Source organism: Ischnura elegans, chromosome 5, assembly GCF_921293095.1.
Source record: "Ischnura elegans chromosome 5, ioIscEleg1.1, whole genome shotgun sequence".
NCBI lineage: Eukaryota > Metazoa > Arthropoda > Insecta > Odonata > Coenagrionidae > Ischnura > Ischnura elegans.
In genome coordinates this window covers 86,498,029-86,524,783 of record NC_060250.1, presented here as the reverse complement: position 1 = coordinate 86,524,783, position 26,755 = coordinate 86,498,029, and the positions used below count along the sequence as shown (strand labels likewise).

Below are 26,755 nucleotides of genomic sequence, written 5' to 3'. Positions count from 1 at the left end.
TTTTTAACCATGAGGAGAGAAACTTTATTTTGGCTGTGTAGTCGAGTTACTTCCATAACACACACTTGAGCTAGAAATATTAGCACAATATTTAATAGCAGATATATTTCTCAATTTAACCTTTAATGACTAAAATTTAACAGCAAATATATACTTCCTGAAGACAGATAACATTTCTAATAACTGTGCTTGATATGCTGAGATAATAAATTAAGATTAGCGAAGCTCTTCCAATGCTTATATTTTTAGGATTCCAAAGTAGGCAATAATTCTTACCATGGACCCTGTGATATAGAATGCAAAATCACAGATAGTGCTTTTGGACGGAAGTAATTCAGAAGTATACAATACAATGACATGGCAATAAAATGATATGGCAAATGAATAATACAAAATGACACTCAATGTAAAAAACCACCAAAATTCATGTAATGTATCACATCATTATTTAAATTACTCGTAAATATTCAAGTTTAATGAAAGAGAAAGCTAAAATTTCCCAATAGAGGAAATATGCTTGTAAACAAACCATAAGTGGGCCCAAAAAGGGCCATGTGAAAACATTCAACCAGTGATTCAATTCATAGCGATAACATCACATTGTGCTTCTGCCAGAGGGATTTTAAATTCGAATAATGCAAATTGCCAGAATAAATTCCAAATATAAAAATATTTAGCAACAAGATTCAACAAAAAATATTAAGTCATCTGGCAAATAAATCACACACTATGATACTTATTACATGCTCTTCGGTTTAACTCCCACATCACTCAGCATGCTAAAAGTCGCTTGATTAGTAATTAAGACCCTGGGTACTGCTGATGATTTCAGCAACTCCAGAGGAGAAACCTGAATAGGAACACAAAAAAAATAAGAAACCTTTAATTAAGAACAACTGCAATATGATGTAAGTAAAGATTAATTATGGATACATGTACTTAGATAGCATATAGAAGAATATACAAGGAGGTCAAAAAATCAACAATACTGATAAATGAAATGCAAAACTGACTTGAGCACCCTTTAAAATCTTTGGTTCGACACGTCGGTTGTCATGAACTCTATGACCCTCGACCCTCATTGTGACCTCCGAAGGTCAAAAAATCAACAATATCAATAAATGAACTGCAAAACTGCCTTGACACCTTTGCTGGTATCTTATTATTTTTGCCACCCTTATGACCTTGACTGTGACCTTACTGGCTCAACGGTTGAGTTTTAGTAAATAAAAGTGTTATTTTCGGTTTCATTGTGTCCGAAAACCTAAGAATTGATATCTTGGTCAATGAAATTCAGACTTTTTTCTATCTCTAATTTTTTAACATTGAAACCCCATAAGGCAAATTCAAAAATTTTGGTTTTGGCCCACATTGTGAGGTCAAAAAGTCAAATTTGTAAAATTTTGCTTACTCTCAACAAAACTTAGGACCTTTCCCCATAAATGTGCCAATTTTCAAGAATATTGTTCGATGCAAAGATAATAACATTACAGGTCAAAAATAACTCATGACCCTTGGGACAGCCTGCATAGAGCAACCGCAAATTTATAATACAATGAAAATTACAGGTTGGATTGAATCCTATAGAATATAAACAGATTGAAATGAACATGGAATAAATTAAAATACACTGGAAATGCCCCCTATCTATGGACATTTATCCTTCACAACTCTACACAGTAGACCCTCATTATTACGAAGTTCAAGGGACCGGAAAATCTGAGGTTCGTAATAATGAAGTTCGTATGAACGTTTATTTCAGAAATAGATGAAAGAAATCCTTTATGTTAAACGCGATTAAATTACGCGGAAGTATATATAAACACGAAAATTCGTATCAGTTTCTCAACAGAAGAATGCGGCATGACGTAATCGAGGGTTGATATCTTCCCGAATACAGTAAGTCCTCGATATAGGAACTAGATGCGTTCCAAGACCTTGTACATAAGTTGGTATACCTACAGTCCGGCCGCCGAGAGTTGTCGGATGACAGGCAGAATGGTCTAGGTCAGGGTAGCGTTGCCAGGTAAGAAAGGGTAACGCGAAAGGCCGCTATACACAGTGAATGATCATGTGAATGACCATCCTGAATTATCACGTGATCATTCAAAGGATCATGCGAGAAAAATAGAAAATGTTCTAATTTTCACTGAATGATCATGCGCATGAAGGTTCATTCGCGAATTGTTCCGTTACACACGGTTAATGATCATGCGCATGATCATACTTTATGATTATGCGAATGAAATCATTCGCCGTGAATAGCGGCCTTTACAAAGGGCTCCGTGAAGAAAGAAGCCGGAAGGGACGACGAGCGTGAAGGACCGAGAGGAAGAATCACTTGTTTTGGCGATTCGAAGAAAGGGCATGTTTTGGTGGATCGGGCTTATTTCGGTGCTCTTAATGCATTTGACAACGTTTGTATGACTAGGCGATGGTGTGAGGTGCGTTTGGGGGGCAGCGATTGGCTGTAAACCGTGCTGGAGCAGGATTATCCGGCCCTCCTATTATTCCGTCATCGGTCAACTCTCGCCGGCCGGACTGTATACAGGACATCGAGGAGTACGTTATCCTGCAGAATGCAACACTGCATAACAATTTTGCTTTAACTCACGATTGTGACGAACTGCTCTAGCTGGGCGTTCAACGGAGCCGGAGCCGAAAAACCGCTCTTCACGGCAAGGACGAACGGGCGAAACTCTGAACAGTTCCTGACTTCACACCGGATGATACTTTGTTCAAATTATACCCAGAGGGCGAGCTCCTCTACGCCGCACCGAGTAGCAACGGCCAAAACAAAAGGCGCCAAATTCGAAATTTGAAAGTTTTGAATGCTGGTATCTCTGAAAGCTCGTAAATCGAATGTGCATGGGAAGAGGACTAACGTTACATCAAATTTACGAACTGTAATGAGACGGTCACCATGATTCCCCAGGAATGAAGCTTATTATATGATGTTGCGTGTAAGGTGAAGAAAGAACCATATTGGACGCTCTTCGTCACAATATACGAGGAGAACTTAGACTTGGCGCGATTATTAAAACTTTGCGCAGTGAATATCCACATAAATGCCATTACTTATGCATGGGACTTCATAATAAAGTTCATTTTGTTACGGCCAGGACCGGGACTGAGGTTCTTACTTTCGTAAAAATTAAAATTTCGCAATAACGTTTATTTTCCTACATCTTGGATAGGCCTTTCCGTCGTGATGAACAATTTGCTTCGTAATAACGAGAACTTCGTAATAACGTTGTTCGTATTAACGAGTCTACTTTGATTGGATGATTTTTTTCCATCAGGAGCGTGACAAATGTTCTTACAAATAGCTTGACAGCAAATTTAATTTTGCAATTTATCATACTTCTTTAAGCTAATGTTCTAACTGAGATTATAAATTATTATTATTATCCTTGATTTTGTACCTATTATTATCTATTCATGGCTTCTTTTTGATTATTTTTAAACCCATTAGTAGTAGGAATTTTTTTGGACCATTTCACCATAACAGGGATGTCACATGAGCATTTCATATATTGCATCAAAATGAAGAAGACACGAAATAAAAACCTAAAAATTCTGATGTCACCGATTACACAATGAAAATAAGGTTTAAATCATTAGCATCATTCATGTGGTAAAACCTTAGAACTCTCCTACATTGATCCATTTCTTACAGTATCTTAAAAGGACTCAACTTTTCTTTATTCTAATTTATTTTGAACTTTTTGTCCATCCAATTCGTTGAAAGTGAGATATCAAGTAATTTACAGTATCTTTGTGGCTTTTCCAATGTGCAAAACAGTTTGTAGATGTTAGAAAAACTAATATACTAACTGAAAATAGAAAAATTAGTTAAATATGAAACACGTAGTGGAAATCATTATGCATTTTTTTATTTTTGAACATTTTCTCATGAAAGTGGCAATTTGAAAATATTGGAGTGATATCAAAGTAGTGAGACTAGAATGTAAAATAGATTCTAAAATTCTTTCTAATCTATCAAGTCAAAAGAGATTTTCATGGACAGTCCGTATTTATTGAAATGTAACAGAAAATAGCAGTTTAATATAATTTACTTGTTTTGCACTGTATCCAGACATCCCTTCTACTGCCATTTTTCTGACAGCATCGAGAGAAAAAATATATTTTTAAAACAATATGTTTTTCCTCTTGAGCCAGCAACTCTAACTATTGCCTAAATTAAAATTTTATTTTAAGATTAAGAAGTCAGGTTTGGAAATTTCATAAGTAATATGCAGTAAACTATGGTATCACAAGGAAATTCAGCAAACATTATTATGCTTAAAATAAGAACATTTGACGGGCCAATGTTATATTTTCTGAAAAACAAGGTAATTCATCACAGTTTGGATAAATATTTATTAAAAATATGCTAGGTCAAACAAAATTATCTTTGCATAGGTATTGCACAAAATAAAATTGGAAATTCAGGGTGTGAACTAATAATTAAAAACTGAAACCGACTTTTCAAGTCATAGAAAAGATATGTTGAGTTTTTCATGGCTTAGGCCAATTCACCGATAGAGCAACCGGTGGCTCTTATTTTCAACACAAATATCCATACTCTAACACAATAACAAAAGGTGTGTTTCGACAAAAACTGATAACCTGGGATAGCTTAGGGGGTGTGCCGGGCATGCCTGAGAACTTCGAAGGGAGGCCCATGCTATTTAAAAAAATTGAAAAAGACTAGTTTTTCCTTCCCTTCCTTCTTTAATGTTAGCCAATATAAACTTTTGATAATATTCAGAGGATTGATTCAAATTTTCCTTTCCATTAGATTAGCTTTGAAATAATAATCTTTGGTGGAGGAAAAATTCATATCACTAGAGCAGTGGCGTAAATATAGGGGGGGGGGGGGGGTGAGGGGATAGATCCCCCGAAAAGCCTCAGAAATAAAAAAAAATATTTAAAACCATTGTCTAGTTTTGATATATGATAACTGCATCTGCTAACAGTTTACCTTTTAGTGCCAAGATGATGTAATATATTTCTTGACATGTAATTTTTTTATTTTCCCTAACCCCCTGTTGCCTGGAGGCCTGCCTGGGCCATTTCATCCCCCCAAAGCATATTCCTAGTTATGCCACTGTATCAGAGGAACAGCCAAGTTCCTCTCATAGATTCTTCCTCATCCAGTGAAATTGTATCTACTCTATCGAGGCAATGGAATGCAAAATTCTATTGTGCCATTAGATTTCCAAGCCCAAGCCCTCCACCCCCTCCAAATTTTACATAGCCAACCCCCAAAAAATTTCCAATGTCATTCCTGCAGACAAAATTGAGTACTCAAAAAGGAAAGTATGAAACACACCTAAAATTGGAAAGAGGAGCCACAAAAATAATAAATGTCAACACTCACCTTCTTTTCTTGCACACTCTTAAAGCTGAATTTGTGATAAAAGGAAACTCCTTGAAGCCTTAACAGGGAATGTAAACGTTTTTCTGGATCAGTAGTTAAAAGACGACTAAGCAGGTCTTTCGCTGCAGGACTACAATGGGCACCTATTTGAGGAACTTCAATTGGTTCATATTCTGGACTCATGGATACTTCACTGTCATCAAAAGGCAACTGAAAATAAGAGTCATGAATGATGAGCCAGGGTCCATTCACACTAAACTATTGTGCATCACTTAAAACTAGTTTCCCTCTAATTTTTTGGGACAGGTGTATGATACAACTCCAACAGGAGTAGAACATGCCTGGTCAAAGATGATAAATCATGAGTGAGAGATAAGAAATATAATTATAAATAAGGAAAACATAGAGAAGATTAAATTTTTAAATAAAAATCTAAAAAGATATTTTTAACCACAGCAATTAGGGCAGTAATTCTCACAAAATTACTCAACAAGAGCATTTAAATAAAGGACTATGGGATGCCAAATTTGAATGGTAGGTCATCAATCACAAAAAAAACTGAATCACTAGGATCAGAATATAATTTATAGGAAATGTACCTAAGCAAAACCTTTGTTGAACAACCTTCAGTTGCACAACTCACTTGGTTGTGCGTTGAAAGTGAGCTTGCTTGATGGAAATACATGCATTTATTAGGGAAGTCACTCTCAATTGTACAACCTTCAGTTGTACAACTTTCCAAAAGTACAAATCAAAAAGCCTAACACGCTTATCTATTTACATATAAATCAATCTTAGTTGTACAATGCCACTAATCTGCTGACAGAAATTTCGGACTACCATGGGGTAGGAGTTGGGTAAACTGCCACAAGCCTCATTTCAAGCCAAGTCTTCAATCAAGGATTATTTTAAGCAGACTAGGCTAATATTTGCATAAAATGCAATACTTTTATTTAATCGTGAATGTTTTACATTTAGAGATTTAGGTTAAAATAGATTTATTTTACCAAAAAGTACAACATGAAGATTATTTTCTGTATTTATGTAGAAGAAGTAAGCAAACTATTTTTATTTTATTTTGTGTTTTAAAGAAAAAAATATTATTATCAGTATAGTTCAAGACTGCAAAATCGGTAGAGGGAAGGCTGGTAGAATACAACAAATGAAAATTTTAAAATAAATATTTGTTATTATTCTGTAGATTTATTTCTATAACCCAGGCATCATAAATTGGATTTTAATATCATTTGAATTTACCTAGGAATTATGGTGAATAGACTTCCTTAGGCATGACTTCTCATTTGTATGACACTCACTTGAACGCCATTTTTTCTTTCATTCTGGAGTGTTGTGCAACTGAGGTTCCATTGTACCACATGTCACAATGGAGGCAGTGGTGGATACATATGCAAGGTGCGCCCCCTCCCTTGCGGAGCTTCTAACATTGCCTAACATTGCATAACCACAATTGTAACTTTTTTAATATCATAATGTGTCATTGTCATGTATAGGCGTATTATCAGTTTAAATAAAACTTTCTTAAACTTTGGATGTGACTTAATTATTTGTGTAGTAGATAGACATGTTTGTGTCACCTGTGTTTGAGTATTGTGTCCACAAGTGGTTTAAATTTTGAAAAGGTCACTCATAATGTCATTTAAAAGAAAGGAATGAATGAAGAGTAAGATCATTCGCCCTTAACAATGCTTAAGGATGCCTTAGTAACCACTTTGAAGACTATTATTGTGGCGTTACGAGTTTAAATCATGGAGATTCGTAACGTAAGCCCAGACACAGGGAACTCCGATCGTCTGTCACTAACTGGATGAGGAAATGACTCCACAAAACAAGAATAGTCAGCAGTCAGAGAAACAATTGTGACAAAATTACAAGTCATGTTCAATAAAAATGTATTTCAAGTAGAACTATTTAAAATCAAAAGTATTACAAAAATCAACGATGATAACTAATAATCTCATAAGGAAAATTACCAATACTTTGAAAAGCTAAGTACAAAGCTGTGTTTGCCTGTCAGCACCAAATTTGATTTTTGAGAAATAACTCTCTCAGTCGACTGATGTCACTGCGACGAAGGCCCATGAGCTAGAGAGCCTGAGTGGAGTGGGGGAATTTAGCAAAGGAAAGGGGGATTTCTGCCATGTCCAAGTCAGCCACATCGGTCGAAATTCCTGGGAGGCGCCCATGTTGACTGGAACCTCTGAAACACTTCTCGTTATCCAACCAAGGGTTGAGGGAGAACAGCATACTGCCGGGTTTCCTCTCCTCTACCTTCTAGGTTGGAGACACAGCCAAGTGATGTGATGTACGGTTCAGGCAAGCCATTGGAAGTCAAGGAGGGGAATGACATGGTAGGATGAGGTCTTGGAGGGAGAGAAGGTTATGATAGGACAAAGTGGAGTACTTCTCACTCCAAACTGCATTCTTATGCCTCAGCACCCACTTCCCCTCTATTGCCATGTGCAGGTATTCCTCCGCCATACTTGCTATAGTAAGTTATAAGTCTTGATCTCCAGATTGGGCTGATTTGGAGGGCTGGTTCAATGGGCGGGTTTGGAGGGCTGGTTCGGAGGTCAGATTCGGAGGGCAGTGTTTGGAGACAAGAGTTCAAAGACTTAGAGTCTCCGAGCCTTTGAGTCAAAGGGCCTTTGCAAAAAAATCCTTTGTGCAAAAAACCTTAGTGCAAAAAGTCCTTAGTGGGAGAAGTTCTGAGAATAAGTTCGGAGGATGTTTGGAGGATTTCGGAGGAATTTTTGGGGGGGGGGGGGTACAAGAACTTTTGGGGAGGGGTTACACTAAAAATTGCCACATTATAAACACATCGAAATTTATTTTTGAAATGAATGATTAATGTAACACAGAAAAATAGAAAATAAATGACTGATGAAGATGTGAAACATAACTATTTGTACATTAAATATCTATGTTCTCAGCACACACTAAAGGACAGATGATAAATTTTAGTGTAGGTATTAACCCTTTTTCTCAAACTATGCTCCCAAATTCTTTCAAAGAAGAAAAAATAAATGATTCAATGAGAAAACTGATAACTTCCATCGAATTTCGTATTCCTTCAAATATCAAATAAATGTGCATAACATAAGCATTTTAACATACAAACTATGCTCATGCACAAAAAACTCCATATAAAAAATGAAATTCATCACATACTACCCCTATTTAAGACTAGACTCCTGATATGAAATGTTATATATCCGTGGATAAGAGAATATAGGGCTTATCTCCTGCTTATTCCCTGGAAATGTAGAATCCCTACATCTTTCAGCCTTTGTGGTATGAATGGTATGCAGGTTATAACTAGTCTCAGCCATTATCACTATTAGCAAAAATTCCACTTCGATGGCTCTCGGCCTTTCTCATCCACATTTCAGGCATAATACCTATGTCACTTTTTCACAATTTTGTTGCTCTCTGTAAAGGCCTGTGGCACAAACAAGTTTTTGAGTAGGGTTGCCTACCTTACACAAGGCATTAAGCCCCTGTACATAATGCAACTTTTGCATTTTGATATCAAAATAGTGTTACATAATGACATGCCTAAAGTGAAGGAGCAGTTCTCTGTGCTCTGGTATCGATCATGGATGCTAAGGTGAAGAAGGGGGAAATCCCCCTCCATCAAAATCCAAGAGAAAAGTTTTCTGACATCCTTTTTCTCTCACTCTTAAGACACTGAGGCATACATCTACAATTTACACACTTAATTTCTTCCAGGTCCATAAGCCATCAAAGGTGACAGGCTGAATACAGAAAGAGGTTCTATCTCACTCAGAGAGAGATGCTTCTTGGAGAAATATCATATTTTGTGAATTCGAGATACTGTATCGTGGGTGGTAAATTTGAGTTGCTTTTGCCCAGGTCATCAGAATGTTGGAGGGAGCAGGGACCCCATACAATGAGCATCTGCAAATGCCTATGATATCCCTGAACTCATTTTGGAGAGAGTAAATTCATCACACTTCTTCGATCTTAAACACATTTAAAACACTGAAAACCACGAACAGAAGAACTGTAGGCTTTTGGAGGAGTAGTGATTTAATTAACCCTAAATTACCCCAGAGGCCCATGCCAAAAGAATAATTTTTCACTGATCCATGAACAGAGTTTTACTCCAACAAGGGGAGTGTCAAAATCATTGAGACGTCAGAGTACAGGCTTAAAAGCAATTTTCGACAAACAAACCCAGTCTCTCTGTATTGATGAACAAGTTACTGTATCCTTTCTAAGTACCCTACTGATCTCACATGGATGCATCAAATCATCGCACATTTGCCTGGTGCTATATAAAGAACGTGTATTTATTTTGAAGGAACAATATAAAAATAAAATGGACTACGACTTCTGACATTTTTTGGCTCACCTGTGTAGAAGTCGAATTTCACAACCATTGATAGTCACTGAAAATTAATGTCAACATTTGAAACTATGGTACCTAAGTTAATTGATAAATATTCGAGTGGAATCAAACAAATTTTTATAATTTCATACGTGTCATAATTGAATTCAACAGAGATAAGCCGGAAGTTTTACTCCCTCAATGAAGATGGAGAAAATGGAACGAGGGCGGATCCAGGATTTTTTTTCTGGGGGGCACAAAAGTCTGACAGGCAAACGGTCTTCTAGTATTTTAGAGAATTACATGTAACAATTATTTTACGAAATATTCTCTTTATTTTAAAATGAAATAAAATGATTGAGGCTACATAATACATAAAAAAACGAACGTCATGATAATCGTATTAAAAATCTTGCCTATTTCTTAAGCATCTGGGGAGCGCACATGCCCCTTTGCACCTCTCTCCCCTAAATCCGCCTGTGCTAGGGAACAAGAAAGCCCCAGCTTCATTATCTCTGCCTAGGCTCAACTAGAAGGCAATTCAAGCGGCTCGAAATGAAGGAAGGCCGATCGTGGATTCCGTGAAGGACGAACGTTTTCCTCCTCCACCCCTCGGATCACTCACTCACAAAGGGGAGGTGTGGAAGAGCATCGGATGACTCACAGACATTCATTGGTGGTGGGGGGGGAAGGAAATTCTGCGTCACACTCACTTCGGGGAGTTTTTTTCGAATACATTAATGGCATTATAACTTATCAGGGAATAATGGCTTATGAGTTTATAAGGTACAAAATGGCATTTGTTAGGAGAACACATCATTCCCGCTCGACCAATAATTTATCACGACATATCACTCGCTCAAAGCTTGAAATTTTCAAGGTACACTCTTTTCATCATTTGATTTTACCTCTAATTAGCAGATATTTCCTCAGAATTTTCTCAGATGTGAAATGCTTTTATTTGATACACAGGAAAATGCGGACAAAGAACTACTACCAATTAAAAATTTTTGTTTGAAAGCAGTCTTTGTAGAAAATGAACGTGGAATCATGTTTATTTTCTACACAGAATGCTTTCAAGGAGAAAATACATCGCTTATCATGAAGACTTAAAAGTGGAGGCGCGGAAGAGATAATGAAAAAGCATCACTCCCTCTCGATCTAGTATTTTCTTTTTTACGCGGCGAAATACTCGTTTAAAACTAAGTTTCTCATCACGTTATCATCTTGAAATGTCAAAATGGCGCTATGATAATCGGTATTAAAGCATACCTTACCGTGCAACTTGTTTTTAGGTCTTTCTTTAAAAAAAACTCACTCTCGTTCGATTCGCACTCTAACAAACTATGGGTTGCAATCCATTTTGAACAGGTCCGCAGCGAGCGGGGAAGGGGCGTCGTCAATTGCTTAAAACTATCCCCGAAATATTAGGAAAATATATTGTTAGGTTTACCCCCTCCAATTGGACCCGCCCGAAATACAATCCTCTCTTCAAAACTCTCCGAAAACTTTTTCTAGCTTTGGCCTTGATTTTAAAACCTACTTCTACACTAATTATTCATCGACCACAGTTGATGGTGGAGTACCTGATTACACGCAAGAGTACCATGGAGTAGGAAAACCATACACAAGAACTTCACACAAAAGTATTCCCGTATAATTCAAAGTCTTTTAAAACCCTTCTTCTACATTTATGCTACAACGTAAATACAGAGGATTCAGAAATTTGAAAGGAGTCGACAACCAATTAGGCCGAGTCGCATTTAGACCGATTCTGAAGGGCTAACGATGCTATCTCCACGATGCTAAACAAAATCTACAATATATATCTCTAGACATAACGGGGAGTTAGTTTGCACAGTGAAAATAGCATCGTTGGAACTTTGGGAGATGACCTATAAATAGCGAAACAAGCTCAATTCCTAGAGAAAAATTTCGAGGTGTGATCCTGATGGTATGTTTCTAGAAATGTTTTCCATGATAGCGCATGTTTATCAGATGAATACTATGACCTAGAGCCACGCTCGAGAATAACAAACAGTAACGAATTGTAAGAAAGAAGAATCTCATTTGATGTGATGGAAATTATTTATATATACAATTATAGGAAATGGAAATTTTCCACTTTTTTAATCTTTTTATATATAATTAAAAGTATAAAAAGTGTGAAATGTTCTTTCCTTCCCTAAAAAGTTACATATCATAACCGTGATAAATAATTTAATATGGTATATTCCAAAACATCTTTACTTCAGCATCGAAAAACTGATTAACTGACCCTCCCAATCGCCCCTGTCAGAATGAAGAGTTCTCCACTATCCGAAGGCTCGATGGCCGCGTGAATAATTCCCATGAGAATGTTGTTCTGGACTTGCTGGCCAATGTTCTCCCCTCTCCTCCCCCCCCCCCCCCGGGGGCAGAGGTGTGGGTGCCGCGGTGTGAAAACGGCAAGGTCACCGATTATCCTTGAGGCCGTTTTTCGCCCTCCAAGCGCCGCGATTAAATGCAGAGAGCTGGATGGAACGAGCTCAAGATGTATAAAACGCAAGAAATGAATCTAAAAATTTTCGTACGATTTCACTGGCACGTCATTAAGCATAACGAACTGGAAGGCAACTGAAGTTCAAAGACAGATGGGCCACGAAAATTTGTCAAGGGACATTAATTGTACCATCAGGACTAAATTTCAAGCTGGCGGAAAAGGGGTATATGTGAGAATACAAAGAAAAATAAATTATGCGGGGCGAGAATACGAGTTTTACGAAGTGCACAATGACAATTACAAAGCTCTGAAGTGCACGACGACAACTTTCTAGGAGGCGACATCCTTCATAAACAAAATGCTCAAGATGCTTCTCTGCCAGTGGCGCCGACTCCATGGGGCTTGAGGGGGCCCAAGCCCCCCCAAAAATTCGTTATGGGGGGTGAAGCAAAAATGTGTAAGGCTTTATGATTATCTCCTGAGTGTCCAGCTATCGAGAATCGAGTTTTCAGATTTCTAATGTTGATCCTATGGCATCTAAAATGCTTTAAAAAACTTTAAAACTCACTCTTTATAAAATTTCCCGGGAAAGGCCCCCGGATTGGGCCCCCCCAATATTTTTTATAAGTCGTCACCCCTGTTCTCTGCTCAATCAGGGAATATAAAAGAGCATATCGAGGCTCAATTCCCACCCTTTCGTCTTTTATCACTAAGTTACAACAGAAATTAAATATAAACCGCGTATTGCAGTTTGGGGTGATGACTGGCAAGCACAGCAAATGAGTAAGATAAACACGATCAAGTAATACATTCGACCAAATTCCTCGAATCATACTCCCCCAAAATCCGACCACCCGGACCCCAGTTTTTCCTCGATTCACGGACTTGTTTTTCTTCTCCTTCGAGCCAAATGGACTTCCAAGAACTGAGTATGAGCCCAGTAATAGGATGAACCTGATAATAAGTTTTCCCTCAGACGGCGCCCATATCCGTCGCCTTTTCCTCGATTATTCGAATCCTACCTACGATATAGACTTCCGTAGTCTAAAAGATATCTCCACAGATCCTCTTAAACTCGCTTGCCTTTTCTCGCAGATGGACCCATATTACTGCCAGAAAATTACCTTCCTTCGAGCAATCAATATGCGCAATCCTGAATACTCTTCTTCTAACAACGAAGTATTAAAATGTTATCAAACTAGTAGTTTCCTAAGTACAAACTCAAATTTTCATGGCCAAAATGAAAGATTTATATGTTTCCAAAACAATGGATCACGTCAATACAAGTTCCAATCACTGAAATTCAAATCGAAGCCAATAATTTAAGCAAAAAAAAGACGCCTAGAAAATAAAAAAAATAAAAAATATAGATTCAAGAATTGTCTCCCAATCATCAGAGCAATTTACGAACATAAGAGCGTGGAGCAATGCGACGGGGAAATGTCCACGACTTTAAACTAAGAGAGTCTTAACTTCAACTTTACTTTAAACTTTTGAGAGCCTTAACTTCACCTCCCAAGGTCGATTGCGTGCTTAGAGCGAGAGGACAATGTCCACCAATGGCAAGGTCGTCAGTCGTTAACCAACGACGTCAGTGACTCCAACAAAGAATACATAGAAATTGAGATTAAACTACCAATAAATGCCGGACTAATTACATCTATACACATTATCGAAAAAGTCAAACGCATTCAAAATAATAAAAATCACTATTATCACACAAGTTGGTGAAGCTAGATCATATGATAGCGTTCTTAAGGCCACAATCGTCAAATTCCCTAAATAATGAAGTTTCTTTTTCCAACAACGTCATTATAAAGAGGCTAATGAGACCTTATCGTTTCTCCAGTATAGATTCTTTTTGTTGGAAGTATGATTTCGGCTACTTGAAACCAACAGGAGAAATTAACTGGTCGTGTTTCGTTTAACTCACTAAAAGACCCTATTTATATCGAAGAAGGTGGACGTGCTTAGTTCCCGTAAGACTGATACATTTTCGCGATCCTAACGATTAATTCAGCAATAAAAACTCAAAAAATAAAATGCAGAAGTGATAAAACTCGCTGTCTAACACGGATTTTGTCCCAAGAATAATTTTACAAGCGTTTCTCATTAAAATCTATCGCCCATAGACATTGCGCCGAACGGGTAAAACATTTATCTTATGCCATTTTTCACCTTCAACCACCCATAAATCAAAAATCGTACTTACAATGCAAACATTAAACTTCAAAGAGATCGCACGAACAGATAAAAAACGCTTTAATCGAAGGAGCTCTTTTCTAACCATATAAACTCGCATTACCATAACCGTGGTCTAGTTTCTCGGAATGTTATTCAAGTATAACTGGCGATAATCCACGCGACAATCACCAACTCATCACCATCAGATGGGACTGGCTACACAAAGGAATACCGAGGTCCATGGAAGCTCAAAGATAGGCAGGCGACCTTGTCGATCGGGGTAGGGGCATTGGCAGTTAAGGTCGTTCGCGTCGATGAGAATATGCGCCGAAGCTGGTAAAATGAAAAATTCTATGGAGGAAGGTAAAAGAGGAAACCAGTTACGATAGCGGCCTACTTTTCTCTAAAGGCTACAAAATATCTACAATTTTAACCTAAGTTCAACCGATAGAACGATTTTTTTGTAGCGCTACCCATACTGAATCTAGCAGGGTCCGTAATTCTTCCAAAATTTCTCAACATGCAACAGAAATTCCTCGGACCCTAATAGCCTGCAATGCATTGAGAAAGAGAAAAAGTATCTTGAATGAAAATAATTTGGGCCGATCAAATCCGGAGAAAGACGAAACTTCGATTCAACATGGTATCGCCAACCAACTGACGTCTGCAACCGCACACTCAACAGTTCCCGGAATTCCCATCCGGACGCTCAGGATGAGAAGCCAATGATCTTGCCACCACATAAACCCAATGCTCAACGACCTTGTTCTTGGATACGGTGGAGAGGAAGGGAACCGGCAGGTGGGGGAATGGGAGAAGTAGCAGACGGGTGTTATACGCACTAAGGGCAAGGACGCCTATACCCCACCTACCGCTCACACGAAACCCACCCACTGGTCACGAAGAGGTGCCCACGCCGAAATGAGGACTGAACGCCTCACTTCGAGTTGTTACCTCAGCATGGCGGGGAGGGACCCCCCACCCCAACTGCACGACCTCAGTCGTGAACCATGCAAACGAATTCGAGGAAGTACACGCGGGTCTCGGAACACTAAATTAACCTCAGCTCTCCACAACCCATGTTTGGTGGTTGAAAAGAGATGAGCATCGCCGATAAGTTTTCTCTGCGACTGGTCGTATCAATTCAAATTACGGAATTAAATACCACAGCGTAAACATATCTATATAATAGCTATTGTGCGAGCGACTAGTATTGAAATGGCAATATCCATGATCACGTGATGGGTCTGATCGGCTGACTCATTCGATAGCGTTTGTTTTCAGGAATTTAATTTTGGTTGGAAATTTAATTTCCATTGAGTCTATTACTCACTCCGAGGGAAAATTAGGAGGTTTTCGATCAAGTTATTTCTATGTATTTCAATTGCTAACTTTTTCCATTTGCCATGATAATGCCGACTGTGGGGTTTCAATGTTAGCCTCAGCTTTTGGTTAGCACGCAGCCACCTTGAACACTATTGAATATATTTACATTGAAGTTCTGGATGCTAGTCGGAAGCGGGCGCTGCGTGTGATGGGCTGATTACCTGCCTTTCTCTGGTCTCCAAATCTCCAAAAGGTCTCCAAATGCAAGACCACAGTGAGCGGGGTGGGTCGAGAGGCTCGAGAGAACGCCACGAAATGTTTGGGAGATGAGATTTCAAGTGAACCCTCCCGAAATTTTCCCCTACACAAATGAACCCTCAACCCCCTTCCCGAAATATATCCTCCTCTCCAAATGTACACCTCACCCCTTCCGGAACTTATATTTGGAACAAGACTGGGTACGTGATTCCCAGGCGCTCCTAGATTTTACAAGGTTCACTCCATTTTTAATAACTAACTTCGTTTCTTAGGGTGAAACGAAAAGATAACGTAATGGGTTTGACTGGCTCACTACGACGATAGAGTTTCTTTCAATGCAGTTGATTTCGACTCGTAATTTTATTTCCTTCAATTACCACTCAAGATGAATCACGATCATAGTACAATAAAATTTATTATTGTTTTATTAGATACATTTTTCTATTTCCAATGTTAAAACCGAAGCTGGGGTTTCAACGTTGACCTCGGCTTTTGGTTACTGCGCAGCCACCTGGAACACTCTTGTTTATATTTAAGCCTATTTTACTCGTCGAAGTTAACTGCTACAGCAGCAAACAATTACGCTCGAATCGTACTCGTGCAGCGACTGCGAAGCACTGCAAACAGCACGAATCGATTGAGGTCTTGATTCGATCTATTGGTTGAGTTGAACCGAATCCAGTTTGGAATGCAGAGGGATTCCACGGATATGGATATGTCGCAAGCGGCGACGCGTACGCAGAGAAAGGACATATTTACAGGTTGATTTTTTTCAATTTATTTCTGAAGAGTGATCAATGGTAAGCTAACATTAACTTTAATTTTCTCATAAAAAAGAGGATATGAAATTATATTTCCTTAGCAACCGTCACTTCGACTCTACCATTATTGGCACTCTTGAGACTCTTCTGTGCTGATAATAGTAGCGATATATTGCTCACGAGCTACTATAATAGAAGTCAACTTCGAAGTGTGAACCAGGCTTTACTCTGAACAGTGAATTCTTTCAAACTTCAGAGGCCAGACCTAGACCTTATACCCTACATTCTCAGAAGGGGCTGATATAGAGGTAAGATTAAGGGAATATAATTCTCGCCGGGATAGGCAAGACAAGACCCCCAAGTTAGGATAGGTTCGGAAGGTTCGAGAAGGGAAATTTCGCGCCGTCATTGAGGCGGCGGGAGCTGTCTTTAGCGGCACCTAGAGAACTGTTTCGAGAGAAAAGGAATCTATTCGCAAAATTAAGAAAACGAGCACTTAGTTTTCTCTTGATTCGACACTCCGCACAGTAATAATTGACCAAACAATTCATTTGAAGAAAAGAGAAAAGGGCGTAGCATAAACTACTCAAAGGATACAACTAACTTAGAAATTGGACTTGATCTGAGAGAAATAATCGACACTGATATGTCTATACGAAAATAAGCACTACAAAACAGCGCCATTACATAGGTAACATTTCAATACTGAAATCTAATTGGCACTTGGGACAAAATATTAGTCATATTGAGAGGAATTAACTGAACAATGTAATATTACACAATGAAGTTAAAATCCAAGTTCCACATTTAACTCCATACCAAAAAGAACGATAGTGAAATGTTAGATGGAAGTGATTGAGTCCACTTTCAGAGGTCGGCAACCCAAGCCACAGGTGCCTCGAACGACACGCCGCAGTTGGCGCAATCTAAGTGACCGGAAAGATAGAAATGGCAAAACAATGGTGAGTTTCGAGCGTCATGAAACGGTGCTGTAACGTCGAATACCAGCTCTATCGATCAGGTACTGGTGTGTGACATCCTATTGGAATACATCTTGTCTCTTTAATCGTTAACAATTCTTTCCCTTTCAAGGATTTGATGACCTTCGTCACAGGCAGAGACAATAAAGGTGAGTGCAGGGAGAGGCATCCTGGACATTCAATAAAAATTTCTTCTCACCCCGTTATATTCACGGTAACACAGTAGGGTTAAAAATTAATTACGCATATTTAACAGAAAATTTTGCACAATGCAATGAGCCCATTCTGATTAAATTTATTTCGTCGACTACTTAAAGAGCATAACATTTGAACTATACTCCTTACTATGATACTTATAGGACTACATGACTAAAAAAAGATTTGATAATGGTAAATCTAAACTGTCTATAAACTACTACAATCATGTGATTGCGTAGCCATTCTAACGGACTCTTTATATCAAAACTCAAAGTGAATAAGAACGAATTATATTGGCGAGAATATCGTTGGTAAATCAAGTCTACCTGACCCACCTGTCGTTGTAATTTCGCCTCGGGTGGATAGGATGCTTTTCCAGAACGAGTTTTTCAGAAACGGGCGGTGATTCATACTACATTAACATCCTCAAAAGCTTTCTTAGAAAGTTCCCGGAAATTTTATTCAAGTTTAAAAAACAAACGCGTGACAAATGCATCAAGCAACCAAAGGTTTTCATTTAAAACACATACTATGGCTTTGAATTAAAGAAAACTATGAGAAAAGTAGGGGCTTACAGATTGGCCAACGAAGAAACATTAAGGAGTATAGAGTATCAAATATGCAATTATCATTATCACATGTTTAACGCAAGAAAATTTTAGAGAATTCAATCCACAAAATAATCAAAGAGCAGCTAATTTTGATATGGATTGGAATTAATAAATTGAGATAAACCCTTACGAGTATTGCCCAATTTTCAATTCAGCTAAAGGAAACAAACTTTTGAAGCCAATACCTACTTAAAATAATCATCGTCACCTAAAACCTTATGTATACGTGTTCACAGGAGAAGACATTCTTGACTTAATACTCTGTTCTGTTTTCATGAAAATTATAATTAAAAAAAAATATTGAGACTAATAGCCACCATATAGAAAAACATGAAACGTTATGCATGATGGACTTCGAATATTTATTTAAAAATCAATCTCCAGAATCGTAGCGAAGCATACTATATGCGTCAACAAATGTAGAGAGTCAAGAGTTATGAACTCCTGAAATTTTAAAGCAATTTTTCGGCAGTAAATAAGATTTAATACAGATTGGGTATTTGATATACTTACCTATAATTTCTCTACCAACAGCCAACTAAGAAATAAATCGTATAAAGATACGAGGACTTTCTTTTGGAAGACGGAAAAAAAGGAAACGCTCCGCAATTGCTTCAGCTCAATGCAGAACAACCATAACTATAAAAAATCTATGCAATATGATAATTAAATAAATTATGAAATACATGTTAAAAAGGGAATTTTTCCCGAGAGTACGGCAATTCTGCGCTTAAACAGGGTCTGTAAATCTTTGTATTCCTATCTCTTTGTATCATCTCCTATTTGTATTTATGTTCTTAAATTCGCAAAGATCAGATATTTTTGTTTTTTATGAAGACGAAAAAAATTTTCGACCACATCTTTTAAAATCCAAAACAAGTCAAAAGAAAAGAGATGGATTAGATACAGGAGGGAAAAAAATCCTAGCGTAGATGAAGCACCTGATTAGGGTAGATCCACGACGTAAAATTTGTATATGTCAAGCTATAAACAGATGGAATTCACTATTTCCAGAGAAGGTACACTTTTACGAAGGCTTCAATCTTCTGGCGGATAAAAACCATAGCATACCTCGCATAACCTTGGATACTCTCTATTAAACCGTTAGTCTGCAATGACAATTAGTGGAAAATATTGAGAGATTCATTTCGGAAGGGACAGGCAGCGAAGTGTATGTCTAGGTGGGGGGAACACGCCGGGTAGCCGGCGAGTACCTACCTACACTCGAGTAATTGGTAAGGGAGCGAATTCGAGCTCTGATGAAATAGGAGTGGGAGGACTGCTCACGACGCGACGCTTGTGCAATTGCGAGTCTCATCCACGATGGACACGGCTGATGAGGGAATGTTGGCGGAAAGGATGCGGCAAAGGCACCGAAGGTTGCCCTGACAAAATGAAGACGGGGGTGAGGAAGAAGATGAGGCCGGACGAGGAAGCGCACGCCCACGAAGAGAGGAGAAGCCACCGACGAGCTACAATGACGCGAGATAAGACGAAATGATGTTTTTAATTTTTCTCGCTGATGCTTCAACCTCAGGGAAAATACACACAAGAGTTCGCATGGTGGCTGTGCAGCACAGTGAGAAAAAAGCTGGACAAAAAGTGTATGTAAATATAATATATACATGTAACTACCTATATCCGTAATTTTTGAAACATGAAATCATGAATTTTTCCATTATTCGCGATTAGTATCACCAAAATCCGATTATGATGTTTGCTTTTATGTAAAGCAATCTAGGGCTCCTCAAAAAGTATGAATGACACCGTAAATTCCGTATTTTCAAGTATTAAAATGGCGTTCAACTGTAATCGATGCCGTGATGTGAAATATCTACAATATATTTCATATGACATAATTGGGTAAAAAAGTAGATAAAAAACCATTTACCAGAATACTTTTTAATTTAAGAATACTTCTTAACAAGTAAAAAGTATCGATAACATATCCATATTTGAAAACCATAGAACGATAGGATTTCGATCAAAATATTCCATGGAAGTTATGCACTTATTTTATCTAACATAGTCTAAAAATATTGATGGATATGAAATGAATGAATTATGAAATATACACATACGCTGAACAATGTACAGCACTCGGAAGAATATAACCTTTCTTCATCGCTCTCTCTGTGCGCCTCAGTATCTTTATTCATCAAAAAGAGATTCCTAATCTCTTTGTTCACTTTCCCATTTCCCTTATTCAACAATTTTACGGATTTGATTGCGCGAAGTAATAAAAATCTGAATCCAAAATTGAAACTCTAACTTTCAAATGGGAAATGATGACAAATGAACAAATAAATTTAACTGGTATCCTCATATTCGTCCTTTATTGTGAGTATTCAATGCTAAGAAAATAAATGTCCAACCAAAATAAGAAGCGAGAAAACAAACGCTACCGTCGTAGTCAGCCAATCAAATGATCTCGGATTTTGCCATTTAAATCTCGGTCTTTTGCGCAGGGGCCAATGGGAGCTCTTCTACACATTTCCTCCGAGGTTTCAACACGTCAATCACTGAAGGCATCGCGAACGTTTCATACCAAATGTAATAATATTCATGATCTATTTTCGAGTACTTTGCACAGCAAGTTTCAAGGTATGTAAAACATTAATTTAGAGGGAGGCATTTTGCTCCCAGCATTTTTTACTGAATATCAATGATCATGTTATCGGTTGGATTTTGAAAATATTATTGTCCTAAGTAATGCGGTACACTGACATACTATACGTCATAAAATTAATTCTATTGGAGTCAAAACGGTATATCCCTTCTTCCTCTCAACGCACTCCCACTACTTTCTGAAATTGCAACTGCACGCAGCTTATTACGGCAACTAAAAGCTGAATTCAACATAGAATCTGGTATGAAACATATAAAAAAACTGGAATCGTGGAAGGTTGAGTCAGAAATTCACTATCATTGCAGTTTTTAAATATTTTATAACCTATGTCCCCTGAAAAATTCCAAACCCATACGGGACAGTATTCAGAGAGCTGGGATGATGGGAGAGCGACGATTCTCAATCCAAGGTGAAATGCAAAAGTATACATTTCAAAGTAGTTAACAGTGGAGCGGATCCTGAAAATTTTTTAAACACTCCGATCCTTAACACGGAATTAAAATAAAATGACGAAGGATAGGTTTAAAGAGCGGCAAACGAAGGGAGGAAAGGAAGAGGGATGTGATGACGATGATGAAAATATCGGCACGTCCAAGTTTGACGTGATATGAAGGGCCAGACCAACGTCACGGCGCGCGGCAGAGCGGCCTGCGCATTATTTAGATCCGCGTCAGGAGTCGACAGACATGAGCTTCCGTCTCCTTTGGACGGCAATCGCCCTGCCATCTTCACGCCTCGGTGAGCAGGAGTGTGGCGGGAGAAGGATACTGTGTGGCCACAACACCTCGGAGCCACCACGCAGTTGCGCTCCTTCAAGGAGGCACGGCTGGCCCTCATCTCTTGGGTGACGGTGACGCGCTAAGGGTCCTGCCCTTTTGAAAATGAGGATGAAGGCGCTGGCAATAAATTAACTCCTTGTGCGCTGAAATGAGGAGTCTAGCTCGTCATGAACTCCCATTGCCAAATCGCGCTACTGTGAGTGCAGGGTGTCCAGCCAATCAAAGCAGAAAAATTCATGCATAATGACGGGTTCCCCAGGGAAAATTTACAAAAGTCCAGGTTAATCTTACGTGATTACTACGACGGATAAGAATTTTAAAACACCTAAAATTACTTCAATACTTTTAAATAATATTAGGGGAACCCGAGGCGGAACGGGGTGGTGGGGCGTAACGGTGGTAAGCGATTTTTTAAGTGCAAAAAAGGTGCTGTGCAAGCGGAAATAACTATATCTAGTCCAGATTGGTGTTGCTCATAAGTTAAGTAACACCAATCCGGACTAGTTATAGTTAATGCCGCTTTTTCCGCATTTAAAAATCGATTACCCCGTTCTGCCCCACCATCCGTTCCGCCCCGGGTTCCCCTACATTTATGTATTTACAATGACAAGAAATAGGTAAATTAACACACATCGTTTGTAAAATTTAAGTTTATTCGACGCAAGCCAAGAAGCTGCTTAGACCTCCTAAGTAGATGTTGACGTCACCTGAAATTCTATTCTTCGCATTTTTTAATCTCACTCGAGTAAAGAGAGATAGACATTTCGATTCTGTTGTCTTGTCTGACGTTCCACGTTTCGATGCGGCTGTAAAAATTCTACTAAGCTACTGCACTTAAAATTACGGCAAACACATTTTAGGCCAGAAAATGGGCATTGAACTGGCTAAATTTTATGTGCAATGAATTTGAAATGTAAGATTTTGAAATTCCAAGTTGGAGTAAATATTCATGAATAATTCATGCATAATTTCAGGGACTAAAATTCACGCATAATTCCCGATTTTCCCAGTCGCTGTACGCCCTGGAGTGTCGCTCGTCATCAGATTTTCATAATTTTAACACTATTTAGAGGAACAATGTAAATATTTTTACAAAGTTTAACAAAGTTAAAGCATCCATAATGTATAGAAAGAACTCATATTTCATGAAATATGATGGATTGGAAAGAATTAAATGATTTCATATGAGTAGCGATAGCTGTGTTCTTGATGTTCTTACGGGAAAAGGGTTCGTGAAGAGGGTGAACAATACGAAATAATAATTACTTTTTATTTTACTGTACCACGTTAATTACCCACTAAAAATACCATTTCATTACCTAACTTTCCATTTCAAAAGAATCACAGAAAAAATAAATCAAGGATCGATATTCAGAAAATAAATTGAAGATTATGTATCTGATTAGCTTATCCGAAACTATAAAATAATTTTATTTTACAATTAATTAAATACCAAGTCGCTACTTTACTCTCACATTTGACCATTCTCACGTTATTATTACAATATACTCCGTATCAACTGAGCGATTGCTAATTAATTAATAAACTGAGGTCATTTAGGGTGGCCGCTCAAAAGTTGAAGCTGACTTTTCCAGTTTCCAGACTATTCTTTGTGACACAGAAACTATTTTAAAATTCCACATACTTACATTTGATCGACCTACGTTTCGGCGAGTTAATTCCCGTTATCAAGGTGATAATATCTGGCAATGGTAATACAGTTGCTGAAGCCAAGGATTAGAATGTCCCGTGGAAGTTATATACTCATTTTATCTTAGCTAGGTAGTTATTATTAGCTATATTATTATCTATTGAATACTAAATGAATTGGTAATAGATTACGTAAGAGGTTAGATATATATATTCATATTCATTATTCATCGGTTATGAAACCAAAATTTAAAAATATTCATGCAGGGTATCGCTAATTTCATCTTTAAAATCATTTATAACAATCTACCTAAATGTAGGGCTTCCATTCACTTTTTTTAATACTTAAAATAAGTGAAAATTTGAGCGATTTCTGGTGAAAAGGTAAGAAAAGGAGGAAAAAGTGAGATATAATATTTTTCCAGCTACAGAAAAGATGTAGAGTTAGTTGACAGAATATTTTTGGCCCCAAATCATGGTTTTTAGTGAAAAAATTCTCACCAAGTTGCAATAGACCGTTTTCCCAAATTATGGATATGCAAAACAGCCATCAGCTTATCCGACACTAAAAAATAATTTTATTTTACCACTAATTAAATACCGTGTCGCTATTATATTCTCATATTTAACCATTCTCACGTTGTTTATTACAGTATATGCCGCATCAAATAAGCGATAGCAATCTCAGTCGATAATGATCAGCCTTGTTTTCCTCTCGCCTTACCGCTATCTATGACGATTACTTTATCGTGACCTTAAACAAGCGTGTGAATTCCATTTGATGATTTCATTTTATTAGTAGGTACCTCTCATTACCCATTCCAATTAACAAAATCCTCACAAGATAAGGCAATGAGTTGTTCACCAAAATTCATATGTATGTAAGATGACTTTACATATATTACTCGAAAGCATTGATCCAGCCCAACCACCAAAATTCTCTAGGTCAAAACACTGATATAATTTGGCGTCGCTCAAAATGTAGTTATAGCGATTAAATCAAAATAAAGTGAACTTGCTTCGCTCCTTTGTACAGAAAAATACAAAACCACTGATTTCGTAGGCCAAATTGGTCACGGTTTGAGAGACAATATATAATGCTTTATCTTCGAAAATTTTCAATGCGTACGATGCAAATACATCCCCATGGAAGAAGGAGCAAAAGGGATCGAAGACATAAAAAAATCCACGTGTGTTAGTAGCGATAAAAAAATTCCTAAATAATTATTTCACTTAAAATAAAGAAACAGAACGAGGTAATACCAGTCAGATAATTATTAAATCGTTAATTCCATTATTTGAACTCACTAATTTCATTCATCTACAACAAATAGGAAAAAATAACTGTAAATGCAACCGAAAAGCTTTATGCAAATTTATTTCAAACAATACGAAAACATAAAACTGAAAGATATTTTTTCTGGACCGGGTGAATTCGTAGTACCAACTAACTAACTAACTATAATTTCCACTCCAACTAATGGAGTGGAAATTATAGTGGAGCTAAATGACTTACTAGAATGAAAACCTGAACTGAAAATATAAGTTTGATAGTATTAGTATTTGAAGATTACATGACACCACTGAATACACGAATCATGGCATGAAAAATTCCTGACCGAGAAATGACCTCGGACATTCGTAATTCAGGACTGACATGGAGGACGTTCTCATTAAAACAACCAAAGACTCTTAATAGGCGGCGCTGCGATGGCAAAAACACTCAAGTCCATGTCGATTGACAGAGTAGCGTGATCAAAGAAACCTAAGAACAATGGAGGCGGAGTGGGAAAACTTTCAATTGATAATTAACACAAACTGAAGGCCACCCAAAATCACACGATTTAATTCATTCCCAGCAGAGCAGAAGAAAATGGAAAGCTGAAAAGGTAACGACATGTAATACGTGAAGAAAACCCTAAATTTAAAACAAAAAATTCCCCATCGAATCCAACCACCAGGAACAGATAATTTGTGTATTTTTTTATTCTACGACGATGCGACAGATTTCTACAATAGCAAAACCTTTCTCGCAAATCCACCTTGCATACACGAACTAAAGTTAGTATCGCATACTCTTCTTCAATTTGCACACATATGATGAGTCACGGACTAATTTTATTCAATAATACTTTTAAAAATGAGAGAGGGAGAAAGCCAAAATCGATATGATCAGCGATCACCAGTGGTGCTAGAAAATTTATTTCATGAGGTTAAGAGGACCGTAGCACATGTTTTACAGTTTCTAATTAACCGACATGATTAATTACCAAATCAGCACTTAGATAGAGACAATATTCAATTAATTAAGATTTCATATGGGTATATTACACAACAAGATTAATTATATGTATTTCTGACCTAAAATAAATTAAAATATATCATTCTTCGTGACATCCTTAAAGAAAAGCTAAAACTCCAACCTCTAAATAATTAAAAGACGTTTTCCAATAAAAAAATAAGACAGCGAGCAAGAATATTGTCAGTCCCAAAAACTGATCTATCCAAATCAAACGTACACAAAAAAACGATTAAGTCAGGTATGTTAGATCCATTCAACTCGAAATAACACAGAGAAATTCAACAACAGAAGGTTTTTTTAAAGAATAATATATTTTCTGGGGGTGTGGAGTTTAAGTATACTAGTATATACTCATTGCTTCGACTCAATCCGCTTAAACAATATAACATAAAATGTACGATTACAACGGCCTTCGTATCTTCAGGATCCAAAGAAGAATTATTAGGATGGGTAATTGAAAGTATCCCCTACTCAAGTGTGAAATTGGACTTTCAAAGAGTAACACGGCAATGAAGATGCTAGACAAGTCGTCTCTGGAAACGTCGGCTTATACGACAGAATTGACCTGGCTGAGAACCCGAGAAGAATTCATCAAGATGCTATTACATTATTCAATAATTAATATAATGAAATTTGGCAATCCTTAAGACGTAAATTATTGCTCCACACAGTCCACAGCACATTAAATAATTGTCCGCCTCTTTTATCTAAGCAATTATGATAGAAGATTTTTATTGATATACAACTCAGCATCAGAGCTCAAAAATCCCTTTACTGGTAGCACAATTTTGCAATGTACACAGAGCAAACGCTATTTTTGCGGAAGACACCTAAAAT

General features: G+C 37.6%; 1 protein-coding gene across 1 annotated transcript in view; it reads right to left on the bottom strand.

Moving 5' to 3' along the window:
• Window positions 1-26,755, bottom strand: part of LOC124159181 (serine/threonine-protein kinase S6KL) — a 161,551-nt gene continuing 134,796 nt past the window's right edge. Inside the window, exons 8-9 of the mRNA XM_046534811.1 lie at window positions 5,387-5,596; window positions 1-850 (exon numbers count right to left, since the gene is read on the bottom strand). Of these exons, the coding sequence (XP_046390767.1) occupies window positions 740-850; window positions 5,387-5,596 (321 nt within the window). The 3' untranslated portion in view covers window positions 1-739. The remainder of the gene's footprint in view (window positions 851-5,386; window positions 5,597-26,755) is intronic.